This window comes from Mustela putorius, unplaced genomic scaffold (genome assembly GCF_011764305.1).
Source record: "Mustela putorius furo isolate JIRA1106 unplaced genomic scaffold, ASM1176430v1.1 tig00000992_pilon_pilon_pilon, whole genome shotgun sequence".
NCBI classification, from domain to species: Eukaryota; Metazoa; Chordata; class Mammalia; order Carnivora; family Mustelidae; genus Mustela; species Mustela putorius.
The window spans coordinates 4028899-4047676 of record NW_025421526.1 but is presented as its reverse complement, the minus strand read 5'-3'; the positions used below and the strand labels follow the sequence as shown (position 1 = coordinate 4047676).

The 18778-nt window shown below is 46.4% G+C and overlaps 1 protein-coding gene across 3 annotated transcripts in view; it reads right to left on the bottom strand.

The window, feature by feature from the left end:
* Positions 1-18778, bottom strand: part of MYO1B (myosin IB) — a 176631-nt gene that overhangs the window by 135003 nt on the left and 22850 nt on the right. For all 3 annotated transcript variants that reach the window (XM_045086522.1, XM_045086523.1, XM_045086524.1), the window contains exon 2: positions 10316-10459. In XM_045086522.1, the coding sequence (XP_044942457.1) occupies positions 10316-10450 (135 nt within the window). In that variant the 5' untranslated portion in view covers positions 10451-10459. The remainder of the gene's footprint in view (positions 1-10315; positions 10460-18778) is intronic.

Genomic DNA, 18778 nt, shown 5'->3' with positions numbered 1-18778 from the left:
GGATAAACAGCAAGAGGCAGAGAGAGACACTGGCATATGTTCAGTCTTGGACATTCTGGCAGATGCTCCAACACGGATTAAAACAGAGAAAGAGGCACAAAGGCCTACCCACCCAGATTTCAAAGACAGGAGTGAGCCGGCCTGCCTAGAGCACAGACCTCCAGTGAGTAACAGCCCAGGAAACGAGACTGGCTCCAACGGCAGAGAGCCTCAAATGTCAGGGTGAGGAGATGAGTCCATCGAGTCTGAGACTAGTTCTGAAGTCAGAGTCCGCATGCACGCTCTCTCTTTCTCTTGCTCTCTCTCAAATAAATAAATCTTTAAAAAACGGGGTGCCTGGTGGCTCAGTCAGTTAAGCATCTGACTCTTGATTTTGCCTCAGATCCTGATCTCAGGCTCATGAGATCGAGCCCTGCATTAGGCTCCACGCTCATTGGGGATTCTGCTTGGGACTCTCTCCTCTGCCCACCCCCCCACCCCAGCTCACAAGCATGCACTCATGCTCTCTCTCGCTCTCTCAAATAAATAAACAAATCTTAAAAAAAAAAAAAAAAATAGAGTGCGTGGAGTGAGGGGGTTAGACGCTGAAACAGACCGACTTATTCTTGAGCTCTTCACACAGACTCTACGTCATACAGAACTAAATGCTTCAAATGCATTTGAAATGCTATGTGAACCTTGGTTCCAAGTTACCAGGCAGTTTTTCAGTTTTGTGTGAACCTGGGTAATATATCTAACTCCTCCGAGCCTGTTTCCTCACCTGAACAAGAGGGAGGACACTGGTTCCTCCTTTGTCTAATTTGAGAGTTAATCGGGACTCTGTGTTCAACCAGGAAACAGAGCACCCGACGCACAGCCAGTGTCCCATAAATCCCACCTATTGTGATCACAGAAACTCCCAGTTTGGCTCTGCTGGAACCTGCTGGCCACCGTGACTAGCCAAGTGAGGCTTCAAAAGCCTACAATATCACTAATGTCTCAGCGAAATTCATAAAGGGTCCTATAATGCTGAAGTCTTACAAAATGGCCTTTGTATACAGGGACTTGAAGAGTTACCAGATGAGCACATGAGGTCCGTCTCAATGAAACTAATATTAAAACCCTAGGAACCCAAGAAAATGATTATACAAGACAAGCTGGTCCAATCTTCAGAGATGACAACACACTATTTACTTCATGAGGAGGAAATGGCCCTTCTTGGGTCTCTCCGACCCTGGGAATCTGATCACAAGACACCAAGACATTATGTGCCACAGTGTTTTCAATTACCCATTTGTAAGATTTCCCAGATTCCCTCGAAAAGGACTTTTGTCTTGTTTGTTTTTCTTAAAAACAGTTTGGTCTAGCAAACACTCTAGACACAGTTCAAAATTGTGAAAAAATGCCTGAGTGAAAAAATTACAAGTGTGAGGTCCATAACCAGTGTAGCCTACAGTCTGGGTCTTCTACCCAACACAGTGGCATTCGTGTGTGCGCCTCGCACACAGCTCTAGGAACATACCTGTGATACTTACATAAAATATATATATAACTCATACTAATAATAGCCTATTTTCACAGGAGGAGGAACCGAAGGCATTCAAAGGTTTTAAAAACATTCCCAAGGTTGGGGACTGGGTTGCTCAGTGGGTTAAGTGTCTGCCTTTGGCTCAGATCATGTTCTCAGGATCCTGGAATCCAGTCCCACATCACCGGGCTGCCTGCTCAGCAGGGAACCTGCTTCTCCCTTTCCCTCTGGCTCTCTCTTTTTCAAATGAATAAATAAAATCTTAAAAAGAAAAAAAAGACTTGCCCAAGGTCTCACCATTAGTGATAGTTTCATGCCAAAGTCTGTGACAGTAGAACAGAGATTCCTTCAACTGCTCAGCACAGAGATGCGTCAAGTTGCATCAAGCACCGAGTTCTGCTGCACTAAGAAACAGCCCAGAAGTCCCTGAGTAACCCGTCAGCAAGCTACAAGCAAAGCTGGGACCCCAGCGTGAGTCTGGGTGGAAGGTGGCATCAGGCCAAGGCAACACAAGACAGTGAAGGCTTCCTGTCTGGTTCCACTATCCTCGTGCTCATCCCCTGCCCATGCTTCGGCTTCTTCTGGGCCTGCTACCAACTGCTGTCTCCCTTTCTACCCCACAGCTGGTCTACTTCGAAGATGCTTATTCACAGTTTCTGCTCACAACGGGGCCATCACGGCCTCACTACACCATGACTGCCAGCATCTGCTTTCACTGATGTTTTACTTTTTCTGTAATTCTCAATCCTAAACTTAAGGAAAGAAATAAGTCCTGCTCCTCTTTTTATCTCTGCTGTGCCATAAGTCACTGCTCTTAGATCCGGAGCCCATACGTAGGCCAGAGGCCACCCAAACCATGGCTGCCAAGGGAGGCCAGCAAGCTGGTCAGGCTTGGTCGCTGTTAGCCCAAGGCTTGACGAAACTACCATCATATTATAATCCTCTGTTCCTGTGCTGCCAGTCATTTCAGACTACAAATTAGAGAACTATATATGAGTTCTATGCCACGCCGAAGTACTGGCTAAAAATACCATCTCAGGCAGCCTTTATTTTAGAGCAGAGTAACACAATACTATAATATCACTGTTGAGATAAACTCTATTATGAGACAAGTATTTTCCAAATATGTATCGTTCTCCAGACCTAATAAAAGCCTCTCAGCTAAGGTACAGAGTGGTCCTGTGCTACAGGTATATGACAAGCTGAGAACGGTATTTGCAACACAACAACAATGAAAACTGTTCAATGAATACCAAGATGAGGGCAGGGAAAAGAGGAAGAGCATGGGAGACAGGGAGGTTAAGAGAAAGACTATAATTACAAGGAAATCTCAGTGCCTGAAACCTTCAAGAAAAGTCCTCTGGGTTTCCAAGGTTTATAGATGGTCGTGGCTCCTGCCAGGCCCTCCATACCTGCTGTGTTCCAGGCACCAGGCTGAGGCCCCGTAATCCCTACCATGACTCAACAAGATGAGCATCGTGATCCCTGCTGAGGGGAGGAGAACTCACACCGCCCACAGTGGTTGTGAGCGGCCAAGGGTCAACCTTAGGTCTATGCGTCAAAGGCCTGTGCCTTTTCCAACATGCCGCATTGTATCGCAGCCTCCAGCCCTCCAAAATAGTCTAGAAACGCTTTAGAAATTAGGATGGCCATTAATATAGATCTGTGGTATAGATGTCACACCAGAACTAGGTGCCTCGCGGGGAGGGGGGGCAAGATGAGTTGGTCATGTGACTTGGCCACATGCCCCTTGTGCTGGTCTGCTCCCTCTCCTCTATTTTATGCTCATAAAGGTGAAGGACCTCACGCAGCTGTCAATCTCCTGTCATCCAGTGACCATGATGAAAACAACCTCCTCCCAAGGCCTCCCCCCATCTCCCAGAGGGGCAAGCATCATCCCAACAGCTGCTATCACTTTGCTTGGACTATCAAGTGCCTGCGCGTTTAGAACTGAACACACTCCCCGTCAACCTAGTTCACGTCACTGTGCTGCTGAACACTAACTCAATATGTGGCAGGAATGCCGTCACCTCAGCTATGTGTCTGGATTGTTGAGACTACCCTGTTCCAAATCTACACATTCTTCAATTGCACACTCGATCACTTCGGATAGCACACTGCAGACTGCGGATACTAGGACATCAGTAGAATCGCTAAACGTCCGCAGCAATCATGTACTCAACAGGACTAATGTTCAAAGCATGAACTCTGGACCCAGACGTCCTGAATGTGAATCCCGGCTTGACCACCTACTTGCCGTGTGACCTTGGACGAGTGACAAGCTTTCTGAGCCTTAGTTTCCTTCTAGTAAAATCCCACTGTCCTGGGATTGAGCCCCACACTGGGCTCCCAGCTCAGTGGGGAGTCTGCTTCCCTCTCTCCCTCTCCCTCTGTGTGTATGTCCTGTCTCACTCTCACTTTCTCAAATAAATAAAATCTTAAACAAACAACAACAACAAAAAGAATAGCACACAATACCAGTAAGACTTAATAAATGTGAGTCATTACCATTTACAATTTTAGCAATAATAAACCAGTCTCCCGGGGGTTAAGGCACTTGTCCTAGGTCTTACAGACAATAAGTAGCAGAGTCACGACTGGTGTTGTACCCACCACACTGCCATCAAAACATACCACCACAGGGGCGCCTGGGTGGCGCAGTGGGTTAAAGCCTCTGCCTTCGGCTCAGGTCATGATCCCGGAGTTCTGGAATCGAGCCCCACATCTGGCTCTCTGCTCAGCGGGGAGCCTGCTTCCTCCTCTCTCTCTCTGCCTGCCCCTCTGCCTGCTTGTGATCTCTGTCAAATAAATAAATAAAATCTTTAAAAAAAAAAAAAAGAAAAACAACAACAAAAAAAAATACCACCACTGCAGGTCGAAGGTCAGGCCTTCATTTCCTTCAGCTCAAACCTCAAATATGGTTTTGACTGAACATTTAAATTAATATATTAAAAATGCTACACAGTTATACAAACATTTTAAGTACTGCAGAGCGCCTGCATAATAAAACCACTTTGTGCCCGCTTTGCAAGCTCTGAGAGGAAGAAATTTTCTAATCACCAAAGGCTTTAAGATAGCTGAGGCAGGTTGACACTGGAGAGCTGTCACCAAGAATCATTGTTTGGAAAAATATGACAAAACTGTCCAAGAGATACTGTGCTCAGAAACTAGACACAACATTTCTCCTCAGCCCCGTGGTTCCTCTTCTTTAGCAGCGTCATCCAGCCTTCCGACAGAGCCTTCATCTCTGTTCCAGACAATCTGGGAAACACACGCAATGTGAGCGTCCCGTCTCCTGCAGGTCCCTTTTCAGGGAGCCCGGGACAGTCCGCTCCCGGTGAACCCCCCGTCCCCTATCATGTCGAGGCACCTCATGGACCAGGTCAGAGAATCCCTCCTCCTTTCTCTCTTGGTCCAGGTGGGATGGAGGGTGACAGTAAAAATGGATTTTTCACTCAAACATTTATGGGTCTGGGTTCTCTGGGTCAAGAGCCATCTTCTTCCAACTGTAGGAAAAAAATTGATTTGTTCATGAAGCTAACAGAATCTGGAAAGCGACCCACCACTCTCTTAACTACGATTACTTCTAGAAATGAGACTGGGTAACCGGGCGGAGAAAAACCCCATTTCTATGTTATGCGTGCCTGTACCATCTGAATTATTGTTTCCAAAAGCGTAATTCCAAGAATTGCAAGAAAAGGATATCCTTAAAGCAAATTTTAAAAAGGAGAAAAGATCGGAGAACGTCCCAGGAGCAGGAACGACATTAAACTGGACACCGGCACACCAGCCCCGCTCTCGGCCAACGTCCCCGTGAGCCTGGAAGAGGACCCAGCCTCCCGTGAGACCTGAACAACACAGCCCAAAGAGGGCCCAGGTCAGCCCCGCCCCCAACACCTGACCCACAGAAAAGATGAGATAAGAATCATATGTTACGCCAAGTTGCAAAGTTTGGGGGAAATTTGTCATGCAGAAACAGAAAACTAAGAAGTCATTAATGCCAAATTCCCATGAATTTTCCCCTACCCCTAAGCTGTGTAAGTGGAAAGTGTTTTTGAAACTTCAAGTAAGTATATATAAATGTTGGCGGGTATTATTGTTCGTGTACTTTGCGCTACTTTAAACTGAGCCGATCATGCACTCGCAGCGGCTTCAACACCACTATGAAAGTAACTTTGATTTCCTCCTTGGGGGACCCTAAGTCCAGCACTAACTTCGAAAAATTCAGACAATCTTTACTAGACTTTCAAAGCAGTCACTTTTACATCTACAATTAGTTCGACTTCAGATCCTGAATCTGGACTAATTCAGTCCTCCCTATCCGGATGATCCCCAACCAAACAATTCAGATGGAAAACAAACTAAACTGCCTTGCCAGCACCAAAAATATTTGTCAGAGAACAGACACCTTGGTGCTTCGGTTTCCAAATTTGCCCTGGGCCTTGTTCTCACCTAAATTGCAGCTTTCCTGTTCCTGAACAGAACCACAGTCCTGACCAGCCACCCTAAAAACAGAACCGTGTCTGGGTGGGTCTCCTCCACCACAAGTCCACATGAAATCCTGCCACCTGAAGTCGGGCCAGGGCGGGGGTAGGGTGGGGGAGGCAGGAAGGACGGACAAAGGCAGAAAGAGTACAGAGGAGTGACGCTCAGTCCTGCCACAGCCAGCATTTCCCAACACTGACCCCACACAGACTGCGAGACCGAAAGGCACGTCCTGCAACTTGTCCCAGCCGGAACCGAACTCTGCCCAGAGGGAGGCGTAAAAGCAAACAGTCTCTGGCCCCGCCTGTTACCCCATCGGGCCAACGTTCCCTCGCTCTACTCTCACCTGGTCCTCTCCGTGTCCAGCTGAAGAGCCCTTGCTGCAAAGAGCACGCCGATGTCTGCAACTGTCCCAGAACAGGAACCCTGCCTGGCCACAAACGGGATGGTGAACCAACGCATGAACCCACCTCAAGACAAAGCAAAGATGTTGCTGAACATGCCCTCGAGTATCTTCCATAAAAGTATCTGATCCCATCTGTACGGGGATCCCGATTCCAGCCCTAACTTGGAAAAATGAAGACAATTTTTATGAGACTTTCAAAGCAGTCACTCACAGTTACAATTGGTTTAACTTAAGATCACGAAATTGGACTAATTCAGCCCTCTACATCTGGATGACCCCCGATCTGACAATTCAGATAAAAAGCAAACTAAATGTACTTGTCAGCACCAGAAACATGTATTACTCAAAGGGCTGCAAGGAGTATAATGGACAAAATCCATATGCATTACAGGACGGAATTAAGTTGAATTACTTTGGAAACAAATATTTCAACAAAACTTCTCTGACATGGATGGACTTCAACTATGTTCCCCGAGTCCCTGGGGCACCTATTTACTCTTCTCTGCCATTAGAAATTCTTTGGGAGAAAGTCTGAAAAGCATGCCTTCGGGCACACCTGAAGCCCAGAACTCAAATGACTTACGCTTTCCATGGGGCATATCCTTTTGGTACCAACATCCACAAAGGCACTCACCGCAAACTCCCCATCAAACATGGGATGGGTTTACAGCAATGACCTCATCCGCACTGACTCCTCTTTCTTCCCTTCCGCTTCTTTGAACAGGGTCATCAATACATCTGGTTGGGTATTCACCCACTGACACACACCGCATCTACTCTGGAAAGAGCTGACCCTACACCAGTCTTAGGGGTGGACGTCATTTTCTGAAGCCACCCAGTTCATCCTGGTCACCAGACCAGTCAGTGGTTCAGGGGTATGTGCGTAAACCAACAGTCCACCCAGGGCTTCTTCGGATTTATGACAGGATCACAAGGGAGTCTACTGCCAGAGTCAGGGCGCTGGAGATCCAGAAAATCACTAATAGTTATGAATGATCCAGAAAGTTGAAAACTTCTATCTAGAAGCCAACTAGTCCCTTGTGAGAGCTCTGTGACGGCAGGGACTATTTCTTATCCCCAGATATCAGGGGTGTGGGGGCGAGTGGATAGATGGCAGGATGGAAGAAGAAGGTCCCCTGATCTTGAGCTGGTTCACAAAGGAGCCTGTTAAGTCTATACAGATACCCAGAGTCCCAAAGTCTGAGTCAAGGTCCTTCCATTCACTGGCCCCGGTACCAACCATGGCTTCTGAACACAAGAACAATCATTTTTGTTCATACGGTGGATCGTGATGGACCCATTTCTACAGTATAAAACTATGAGACTACAAAAGAGATTTAAAAAAAAAAAAAAAAAAAAAACCCTGTACTTTCATCGTCCAGGAAACAATTTAAAAACAAGGTGAAGTACAAGACAGTAAAACACCATATGTCATATTAACTTGGCCTCTGGCATCAGGCTAACAATCCTGCAGCAACCTATGAACAAAAGCAAAGCAGGAACAGTACCAAAATAAGAGCCAGAAACAGATTTCTCAAGGGGGATATACATGACATATGGGGTTACAGAGGTATAATGATCAAATTTAGCGTATAGTATTTTTTTATTACCAAAAACAATACATGCTTGACTTAATGAGTTCTATAATATGGAGATCTAAAAGGGTAACCCTTCCCTGTCCCCCATATCTCATTCCGCCCGACGCCCGAAGTTACCATGCGTTTCTCGACAAACACGTGTGCACATCCGCAAACCCCTCAATAAAACAAGAAGGATCATACTATACACAATTCCTCTGTAACTTTTTTTTTTGCTTCAAATAGAGAACGCCCAACCTCCCAATATTATGTATGTTTTGTTGTAAAATGAAGGCACACATCTCACGGAAATGGCAGCCCTCACATACCTCAGAAAATGTTAACTGATATGACTATCTGGAAGCAGAAAGCCATTCTCTGCTTCTGTTTTTGTTATACCAGAAGGGCATTCCTCAAATGGTTAGAAAATAAAATTAGGTAGGGCTGAAACCCAGACATTTTGTCTGCTGAGGACCCATGAACATTAACATTTGGCATTTTGTGAAAAAGGGGATCATATTATCTCAGTCGGCACAAGAAGTCAGGTATGTGAACGCCTGTAACGTGCCGCTCTCCATCCCGTTTTCAATCCCACTAAAAGTGATCTGTGTTTCTTCGAGCCAAAAAGAAAAATGATCAGCAGTGTTACTTACGATAGAACTGATTGCTCCTATCTCCATCTCAAAGACCAGTGTTTAAAAGTCTGTCTTTTACTGGCTGTCAGACTGTGCTTTCAGTGAAAGCCGCAGAGCCCGGCACTTTCCCACCTGAAAGCCGAGCCGCTCCGCTCTGCGGGAAGGGGACGCTGGCCTCGCTGCCAAGCCAAGCGGGACCTCCTCCCTGGCCGGCAGCAGACTTTATACCTTTTCCATTTGCATCCGCAGTCTCCATAACTCCATCTCTGAACTTGGGATCTGGTTATCACGATAATATTCTGCAAGCAGTATGTGCGTATCTCAAGCGATTGTCAACCTCACCTACTTTTAGCAACACAAATCCAGAAAGATAAAAAGTTCAAGTTCCAGATGACAACTACCATTTCCTTAAGAAATGAATTATCCTAGGGCATCTGGGGGGGCTTAGCCGGGTAAGTGTCCAACTCTTGATTTCGGCTCGGGTCATTATCTCAGGGTTGTGAGATCGAGTCCCTCATCAGGCTCCACGTTGTGTGTGGAACCTTCTTGAGATTTTTGTCTCTCCCTCTCCCTCTGCCCCTCCTCCCTCAACAAAAGAAACTAATTATCCGAAGTCATCCCTGAAACATAACTGGCTAACTGGAAAGGAGAACTGTTTGTGGCCTAAAATAATTCAGCTTTGCACATCACTTTTTAAACTATATTCATCCCACAAAAGTAATAATTGATCATACTCGTATCGTTTACAAGGTCTCTATTTATATTTCTTCTTACTACTCCCACATTGACAGACAGAAAAACATGAAGCATGTCCCAATAATCCAACTCATCTCCAAACAGACATGCTACAAAAAAGAAGGAAAGGACTTGGGAGCGAGGCGGCATCTAGTGAAACCACTTCCATCCATGCGTCCTGTTTCCATCTCAGCTGCTGGGACAGAGGATCGGCGCCCCGTCCTCTTGGCTTAGCTAACAACACAGCTCTACCTGAAGAGAGGCAAACTTCTGGGCTTTATCCAAATTCCTAAAAAGTCACACGTGCAAGTATTTTTTACTCATGTTTTAAATATATGTAAGGAACTCAACAGTTAAACTCACAGTATGAAATCCTTTATAAAGAATTTCCAGTACATAAACATTCTATTATCGTCGATCTTCATGTTTTCGTTTTTGTACATGACCCTACACTTCCATGTAGCGGGACAGGACTACTCCGAAATCTCCAGGGAGCAAACATATATCCTTATCTGAGAGTCTGCTTCTGTCTCTCGACTATCGACAAATGTCAACAAGTTCATGTCCTTCTTGACAGTCACTGCCTTGCATTTTAATGAGCAGCTTCCCAGAGGATAAAACCCTCATTTTCTGAAGGCATCCAGGAAGATGCCTATGGATGTTACAACTCCTCCCAAATGTCTGTTCCTCAGGACTGGAGCTCAGTATTCCACTCGCTCTCTGACGCCTCCAACACCCAGTGCGATACTCTGCACACAGTAAACATCATTCGGAAAACAGACTCATTGACTCTAATCAGTATTACTCATGTGCCAAACGAGCAACCCAACACTCTCTGTGAGAGTAGAAACAAATTCCTCTGGACTCTACCAAACAAAGAGAAAAAAGTAGAGTCTGGAGAAGAGAAGCCAGTTCTTGGCCACGAAACCCCAGGTCTAAGCCCCACAGGCGACCTTCAGCGTATACTCACATAGATTTCATTATGGTCAAAGCGCTTCTTGAGGTTGTTGATGAAGGTCTCCTCATTGAGAGGTTCTAAAAGAACCATATCTCCAACCCCAATCATATTGTCCAGAAGTGACGTTTTCACCTCCATTTTGGCCATTGTCTCTTCCTGGAGGAAAGAGGAAGAAAAGGGAAGATTTAAATGGTCAAAGTTATTTCAGATGGGCTCTTAGCACCACTGGAGAAATGAAACACCGGTAGTTTCAAAGGGCACTCGTCTGTCTCCCAAATGCTGTCACCTCCCCTCCAACCTAAGCCAGAAGCCCCGGAGCCAGCCACAGTCACTGCCAAGCCGCTAGAAGCCCCATGTGCTGGAACCTCCCTCCCAAATCACCACCCCAGGCTAAGTCCATCTATAGGAGGAGCCACTTGGATACCAGGGTCTTCATTTTCTTTTTCTTTCTTTTTTTTTTTTGTTTTAACTGAGGTATGGCTGACATGCAATATTCTATTAGTTTCAGGTGTACAACATGGGATTCAACACGAACATACATTACAAGATGCTCACCACGGTAAGGGTTCTTACTGCGTTATTATCACATTATTACAGCATTCTTGATTACATTCCGTATGCTGCATTTTTCATCCCTGTGACTTTCTTTTGTAAGTGGAAGTCTGTGCCTCTTTAAGACCATCCCCTCCCCACAGAGGTTGCAAAACTCTAGCAAGAGAACAAACCCAGCCTTTTCCACCAGCCCCTGCATACCAGTGTCAAACTTGAACCTGTAAGGACCTGCTTCCCCCAAGATGGCATCTCTCAGTACTCCACGATGAAATTCAGAAGGCATTTTCCGGGAAATAATGGTTTTAAGGTGATACTAACATTTGAGGACTTGCTACACATCAGACACTGTATCAAGAACTTCACATGCATTCATTCATTTCATCTTCACAAAAACTCTATGAGGTAGATACTAGGATCATTATCCTCATTTTAAGATGAAGAAGCTCAGAAAGGTAAGAAATTTTGCTTATGATTACTTAAGAGTGCATTACATTTTGTGTCAAAGAACTCAATCACCACTTCTAACACGGCATCTACAGCGGGGGGATATGGGGGGGTTCATTCCAGCCATCAGCACTGACTCATAAAGGAACATACCCTGCTGTAAATTAGAGGTCTCCTCTATAACCTGCCAGGACTGACCTCAATGTTCTTCATCCTCATCCCAAGAGACCCACCACAACAGCTAAATCAAATGAACATGAAACGAATAGACTAGAAATACTACGGTTTCCCTCCAGCTCAATCTGAAAGTCTATCACGCAGAAAGAGAGGCACACTACAAAGGCAGCATTCTTACCCGCCCCACTAATGTGAATGATGCCTCCCAAAAGTAGAATGTTAAATCCCCAAGCCTTCGTATCTTATTGCTGACAAGAGTTCTAAAATTCTTTCAAATATATGAACATGGAAAAGTAGAGTGTGTTTTGTTACTTTTTCTAATATTACCAGGATGTAAAACCACATTCATCTAAGATAGTTTCTCTAAATGCTTCTGATGCATAAGTCAATTTTGTATGCTTTCAGTATACTACTACTAAACAATACTTCAGGAAACTAATAAATACTCATATATTCATGCCCCTAAGACTGAGGGGAGAGTACATTTAATTCTTTTCATTAAGGAGTCACCCAGGCATATTACATCTTATACAAAGGCTGGTCTGCTTACTTAGGATAGCAATTTAATTAAATGTCCTTCCTATTCTAGCCTAGAACATCTAGTAGGTCTCCCAGAGGCAACAGAAACTATATTTACTTGGGCTGTTTGCAAGAGAACTGAGAAGGGGTAAGAATTATGCAATTCTTTCCTGTTAATTACTATGATTCATATGAATCCACAAATACTCCTTTATATCTGACCTTATTGGAACAATATTTAAGTATACACCGAAAAGCCAGAAAAGAGAGACAAAAAGAAGTAGAGAGAAAAGGTCTCTCATAAATAAAAATAACCCACTAAGAAAGTATTTAATATTCAAAAGAAGAAAAATGGAGTCAACTTTTTAGTGTGTGTGTGTGTGTATATATACATATATATATTCTTTTTTTAAAATTTCATGCCAACTACACCTGGAGTAAATGGCCATAGGTATCACTAAAACCCAACAATAGAATAGCTTCATGCATTCTGAACTAGGCTAGACTCTTGTTTTAAAATAATCCGGGTGGGAGGGGGCACCTGCTGCTCTCCGGGGATGCAGCAGGAACCGGGAGAGCACCCAGTCTCATGCCAAGTCCACGGACAGACATGCACAGGAACAGGAACATAAGCACCCAACCTTTGTCGCAATAAATTAACATTTAAATCAAATTTCAAGTTCTCAGACTCATGAAATGCCAAAAGCACTCCAGCTCCAGTGCATTACATATAATTTGGCAGATGAGGGTAGAAGGTTTAGGGATTAAGGGGGAAGTCAACCTGAGAAGGGTTTCAAAAATAACCCCATCAAACCAGCAATTTAAATTAAGCAAAGAGGCTGAAAGGGAACTATGCCCTGGGGGCTGGGTCTGAAGTCTATTTATAGAAGCCTCTGCAGAAAGACAAGGACCTCGCTGCAGGTAACAATAATTAAGCAATCTGCCTCTGTAATTAAACCTGCTTTACCATCATTTCAAATACAAGTTTCAGGCAGGTTTGCATGGGTTCTAGTTTTTACACTTCCACCCCAACTTCATAATCCAAAGCGGGGAAGAGGAGGAAACAAATGCTGAGCTACAACAGGGAGTCGGTAAAAGTAGAAAATTCTGGAAACACAACCTCTGCAAACCATATCACACCAATACAGCACACCCGCTGAGAAGCTGATTTCAACATTCATTTAGCTATTCAAGCATCCTTTTGTTCCATTTCGGGTTTATTTTGTTTTGTCATTTTTAGCACCCAAGTACTTTGGGGTTGGAAAGGGTAACACCCGACCCTCATCCTCAGGGTAAAGAAGGACGGGGACAAACCGGGCACAGAGGCACTTCCCTTGCATCCTACAAATGGACTGAATCCCCTTACCCTGACTACTGGATTCAGCCTGGGTTTGGTTCAGAATGACTAACTGGAGATTTCCATAAACTGTCAGAGTTTACGGAAGCATGGGAGCTGGAGCTCACCTGGGAGCAGCCAATGAGCACGGACGTAAAGCGCCGAGGGTATGTCTTATTTGACACACTTATGTCTACCTTCGCCTTCCCAAGACCCCCATGGAAGCCCATGTTGTTCTAAGGAGGTCCATTTCATCCCATGTGCCAGCACGTAGCACATAATCCACCTAGACTAAGGCAACCAACATGACCAGCTTCCAGACACTAATCTGTTCGGGGCTGGTCAAATAACTAAAACCTAACAGCTTTTAAAACTAAAACTAAAACTAAAACTAAAGTTTTTTAGTTTTTTTAAAAACTAAAACTAAAGTTTTAAAGTTTTTTTTAAAAACTGAAAGTTTTTAAAACTAAAACTAAAACTAAAAACTAAAGCCTTGAGCTTTAGGTTGGTGTCTTAGGACAAAGGTTCCATCCACCTCTGGAGGGCAGGATTTAAATTTGATTCGTGGGACCGCCATGGTCATGTCTACTCTCAGGGTGGAGCATGGGAGAAGGTTAGTCTGAGGAGGACGGCAACACATGGAGGAAAGTAGGGCAAAACAAATAAATAAATGAGAATTAGCACAGGAGCCCTAACAACATCACAAACCTCTAGATCAAATTGCAGCTGAAACTTGTTCCACAGCTCCTAAGTCTACACACACGGAGGCTAATTAATTCTCCTTCCTGTCTAAGCTGTTTGAGCTGAATTTCCTATTATGTGCACCAGAAAACATCTTAGCTAATAGAAGAAGCTGGTACACGGCAGCAGAGTGTTGGAAGGAACCCACGGCGGTGCTGGGACTGGCTGAGCCAAGGCCAAAAGGGAGGGGGTGTGCAGACTTTACCGTCTTGGACCAGCAGGATGATCCCCCCTCATTCGTCATAGTAAACGACTGATGACAACTGTGGCCTGTCATGCCTTATGCCTCAGACCTTGTGCTTCCAACCTGACAGAATTTGAGAAAACTTCGGATGCTGGAATCTGTGTTGGCTACTGAAGGATCTACAAGAAGACAGGCTTGCTGTGACTCTGGATGGTCTGACAGCCGGGGCGCAGAACAGAAGGGGCTGCTAAACGCAGTCGCTCTGGTGGGAGCTGGGAAATACAGAGGGAAGGGGACCTGTGCTAAGCGCCACCCATTCTGTCTCCAGGGCCGGAGGCGGGGAGAGTGCCCCCAGCATGAAGATGTAGCACAGGAGAGGCATCAAGCACTCTACTGTTTCCTCCACTTCCTAACTGTCCCCGGGGAGGTTCTACTAAGCAAGAGCTAAGACACTCTCCACCACTCATGGCTAGATCTCACTGCCAGGAGACAAGTTCTCAGACCAAGTTCAAGGTCCAAACCCTTGGGAGTTGGCAGGATCTCAGATGTCGGTTACCAGTCCATGGACGCAGAGAAACCTTAAAAGCCAACATACTTTTAAGGGATCTGTGCTGCCGAAGAAGTCTGGCTGATGGGACTGAACGATGACGTGATCCTTAAGACAGCCTGCCCCAAGGGCTCCAAGTCTAAGAACCACAACCACAGAGCGGTACGACCCGCAAACCCTGCCAGCGCCATCTTGCCCAGTGCTCACCCCAGATGGGCCACGAAGACAGCGGGCAGAGGAGAGCTTCTGGAACAGCACAGCCTCTGACCAGGGTGCGGCTGTGCTTCCAGCCATGCGGGAGCTAGCTGCACTGTGTGGGCCGGGACCCGGGATTCTCACACTCCCAAGTGTGGTGAAAAGAAAAAGGTGTATGTGAACACTGGGCAGCCAAAAAGGACAGCCCCTGTAGACCTCTGTCTCTCTTTCTACAGGGACACTATCCAGTGCACAGGCCTCCTCCTGTTGGAAACTGATCATCCTTCTGGGGAGTCCCCACTTACCTTACGATGACAAGGAACATACTGAGCAGTAGCACGCAGGTCCCACCGCAGAACTCAATGGCGGCGGCCCTGCTCTCTCCCCGCAAGTAATGTGGCTCACACACAGCCAATCACATCATCCTGGGGTCGGGAGTCCTGGATGATGGTCAAAGCTGTGGGTGATTGACGGCAGGAGGGAATATCCACCACTCACCGCAGCTTGAGTCCCAGCACGAAGCCTGGCTTCGTCCCCACTGTCCCCACTGCCTGGCCCTCCAGCCTTTCTGTGGCTCCTGCCTATCTTCCAAGCCTGTATCCCTCCTGGTCTGCCACGCTCTCAGCAATTCTATGAGTCTCTACATCCTTCCTGCGTGGCACGCAATCAAGATCCCTAACCCACAGAACACTTGGTATTGTACCCAACATGCGGGATTATTGTCACAGCTTCATTATTATGTAAAACCGAACCTTTTCCTCCCAACATTGGTGAAAGGAATGCACAAAATACAATCATGGGGTAGCCTCTGGAGGAACCACAGGGGAGTCTGGAGTCAGGGTCTCGTCACCTATGGGTGCTGATCTAGCCCAGAGATCAGCCCACAGACTGCCGCAGAGACTCCACGGCTGCCCCACCTTTCCACCTGCTTGTTCAGCCAAGAAAAACAAAATATGTGATTGCAAATGTTCTTTCCCTGACCTACTCTCACTCGTAAACTTCCAAAGCTACTACTTACATTTCAGTGTGTACTAATGCATTTACTGGCATCTTTCTCAATGAAAAAAATATCAAAATATTGAAAGCATCATTTCAAAAATTCCTCGAGAATGCAAAAGAAAATGCAGCATGAACATCCGACAGCATCTTAAAAAGGCCACCTGGAGCCTAATATTTAAATACACGTAGTCTACCTCAGTCACCAATCTTAAATTACTAGCCACCTACAACATTAATGTCATCTGTGCTCAGGAGTCAAGACCAGCATTCTCCAAGATCCCACACCCAGACACAGCCAGACCAGGGGTGGGGGGTGGGAGGGTGTGCACCTGTGTGAAATGCATGGTCATTCCATTCTATATCAAACAGCAACAGTGAAAAGCTATTCCAAGTTAATAATTACACAATTTACTAACAAGTGAATAACAGCTCAGAAAAGATGCAGTACAGCAGGCAATGGTCTCCCATGTTATTCAAAGTTCTTAGGGTAACGCAGATGAGAACAAACTTTTTTTGAAAGATTTTATTTATTATTTACTTGATACAGAGATCACAAGTAGGCGGGGGCGGGGGAGGCAGGCTCCCTGCTGAGCAGAGTTCAAAGTGGGGCTCAATCCCAGGACCCTGGGATCATGATCTGAGCCAAAGGCAGAGGCTTAACCGACTGAGGCACCCAGGCACCCTGAGAACATATTTTTAAGTTGAAACAGTTTTACTGTAAAATCAGAAAGGACATTCAGAGCTGATGATGCGATGATTAACAAGGATTAATATCAAGTCATTAGCATCGTTTTAAAGTTGAGGGGACTTTTAAAGCAGAGCCATAAAATCCAACTAGTGAGTTGGAAAACCAAATGCAAGCACACCTCCACTGCTCTGGCAACTGAAAGCCAGGACGTTGAAAACACATCTATTACAGTGTCGTTAGCAGTACACATCAAGGCAACACCTTCGGGGAGTTTTCTTAGCATGACAACAATTGTTCGTCTCGGACTCCGGTTCCACTCCTGACCTCCTTGCAAGGGGTCATGTGTGCATGATAGCCCCTTTTCCGGAGAATGAGCACACTGGTGTCAGCAGTCACAGCGTATTCATCTTTATTTCCCCAAAGGCTGAGGGCACTGCCTTAGCACATGGTAGGCATTCAGAGAAATACAAAGGGAGAACAAGTATGCAAATTTACGACTGACAACTGAATCCTTCCGTAATGCAAGTTCTTGCAGCTGCCATGGCTGGTCAGACCAGAAGGCAAAAAAATGCTTGCAGCTTCAAGCCACTTTGATCCCTTCCTCTGAAAACATATTACCCACAAAGGACAGGAAACAGAATTGAGCCATTTGACTCCCAAAGAGATCACGAAAGCTTTTAAGAATAACATGAGAAGCACATTTAAGTAACCAAGCTGGGCCAATGTGGCAAGATTTCATGAGCAAAATAAATCTCAGCAAATCCTGGTGGCAAAACAAAGGCAAAAGAGGGCCAGCTCTATAGGACGTGGTTCAGGACCTAATACAATGAGCTTAAATGACCAAGAAAAACTGGAATTTCCTTCCCCGATCTATTAAAATAGCAGCATCTCCTCTCTGAGAGCGGTTAGATTAAATTTCCATGCAATGTGGCTCAACCACCACGCACAGTATTGAACCCTGTTGGTCTCTGCCTTGTGTTAGGTGCTCTGGACACACTGTGAATCATCAGGGCACGTCCCCTCCCCACACCGCCCCCTCCAGGAGCTCACAGTCCAATAAGAGTCAGGAAAAGAAAATAAACCACTTTTGAAATTTCAAACAACGTTTTAATGATTAAAAACAACCCATCTTCACTATAGGGGGGAAAAAATCAGAAAAGGCAGTTAAGCAAAATCCAGCCAAACTCAACACCCTCCACATTTTCATCAACATCCTTTTGAATTCATGAGAATCCTGAAGAAACCTGATTTTATAACCAAAGAACGGGCCATCCTTTCTGGTTTGATAAACTGTGATGTGAATTTTGTTTCTAAATTTTGACAGAGTCGCCTGCCCCCAGGCAGCAACGTGAGACCCATGCGAAAGGACACGGGTAAGGTCCCCGCCGCTTTTCAGTTCAAGGTGCCTGACGGTGCGCCCTTCTCCCCTCCCTCCGACGAGCCAGCCCGCGGACAGCCTGACCCCGGCCATCTCTCCCACCCCTGCTGAGTCCCACAGCGCAACGCATGCCCCAACCTTCGACCTCCTGCCATCCTATCCCAAAATACCCCCCCCAACCCTCCTCCCCTCGCTAGAACGGCAGAGTCACGACTGACCCAGTCTCTCACCCCCGGCCTCTCCCTGTCTCTTACCCTCCCCTCCTCTGCCCTGTCCGGCCGCCTCAGCCCCTGGCGCCCGCCTCCTTCCCCCTTGTCCGAGCCACACTTCCCAAGTGGCCGAAGTCACAACCTGACCGGGTACCCCTCGCTCGAAGGCCACCGACGACTCCCCGGAGCCCGCATTCCAGGTCCTCCGCAGACCCTCCAAGCCGTAAAACACCGCCTCGCCCGGGCCGGCCCTTCCCCGCAGGGCGCGAACGCAGGGACTCCAGAAGGTGCGCGCACCCCGCACCCAGGGCCTCGGCGCTGACTAGTTACACGCGGGAAGGCGCCGCCCGGAGGAGCCGCAGACGACGCGGGGTGCGCGCGGACAACGCCGCAGCGGCGGCCTCGGAAACGCGGCGGATGGAAGACGCCGGCGACAGCGCGCGGCGGAGCAGGCCGGGGTCGGCCTAGGCGACGCGCTGGAGTCGCCGCACGCACAACAGTCCCTT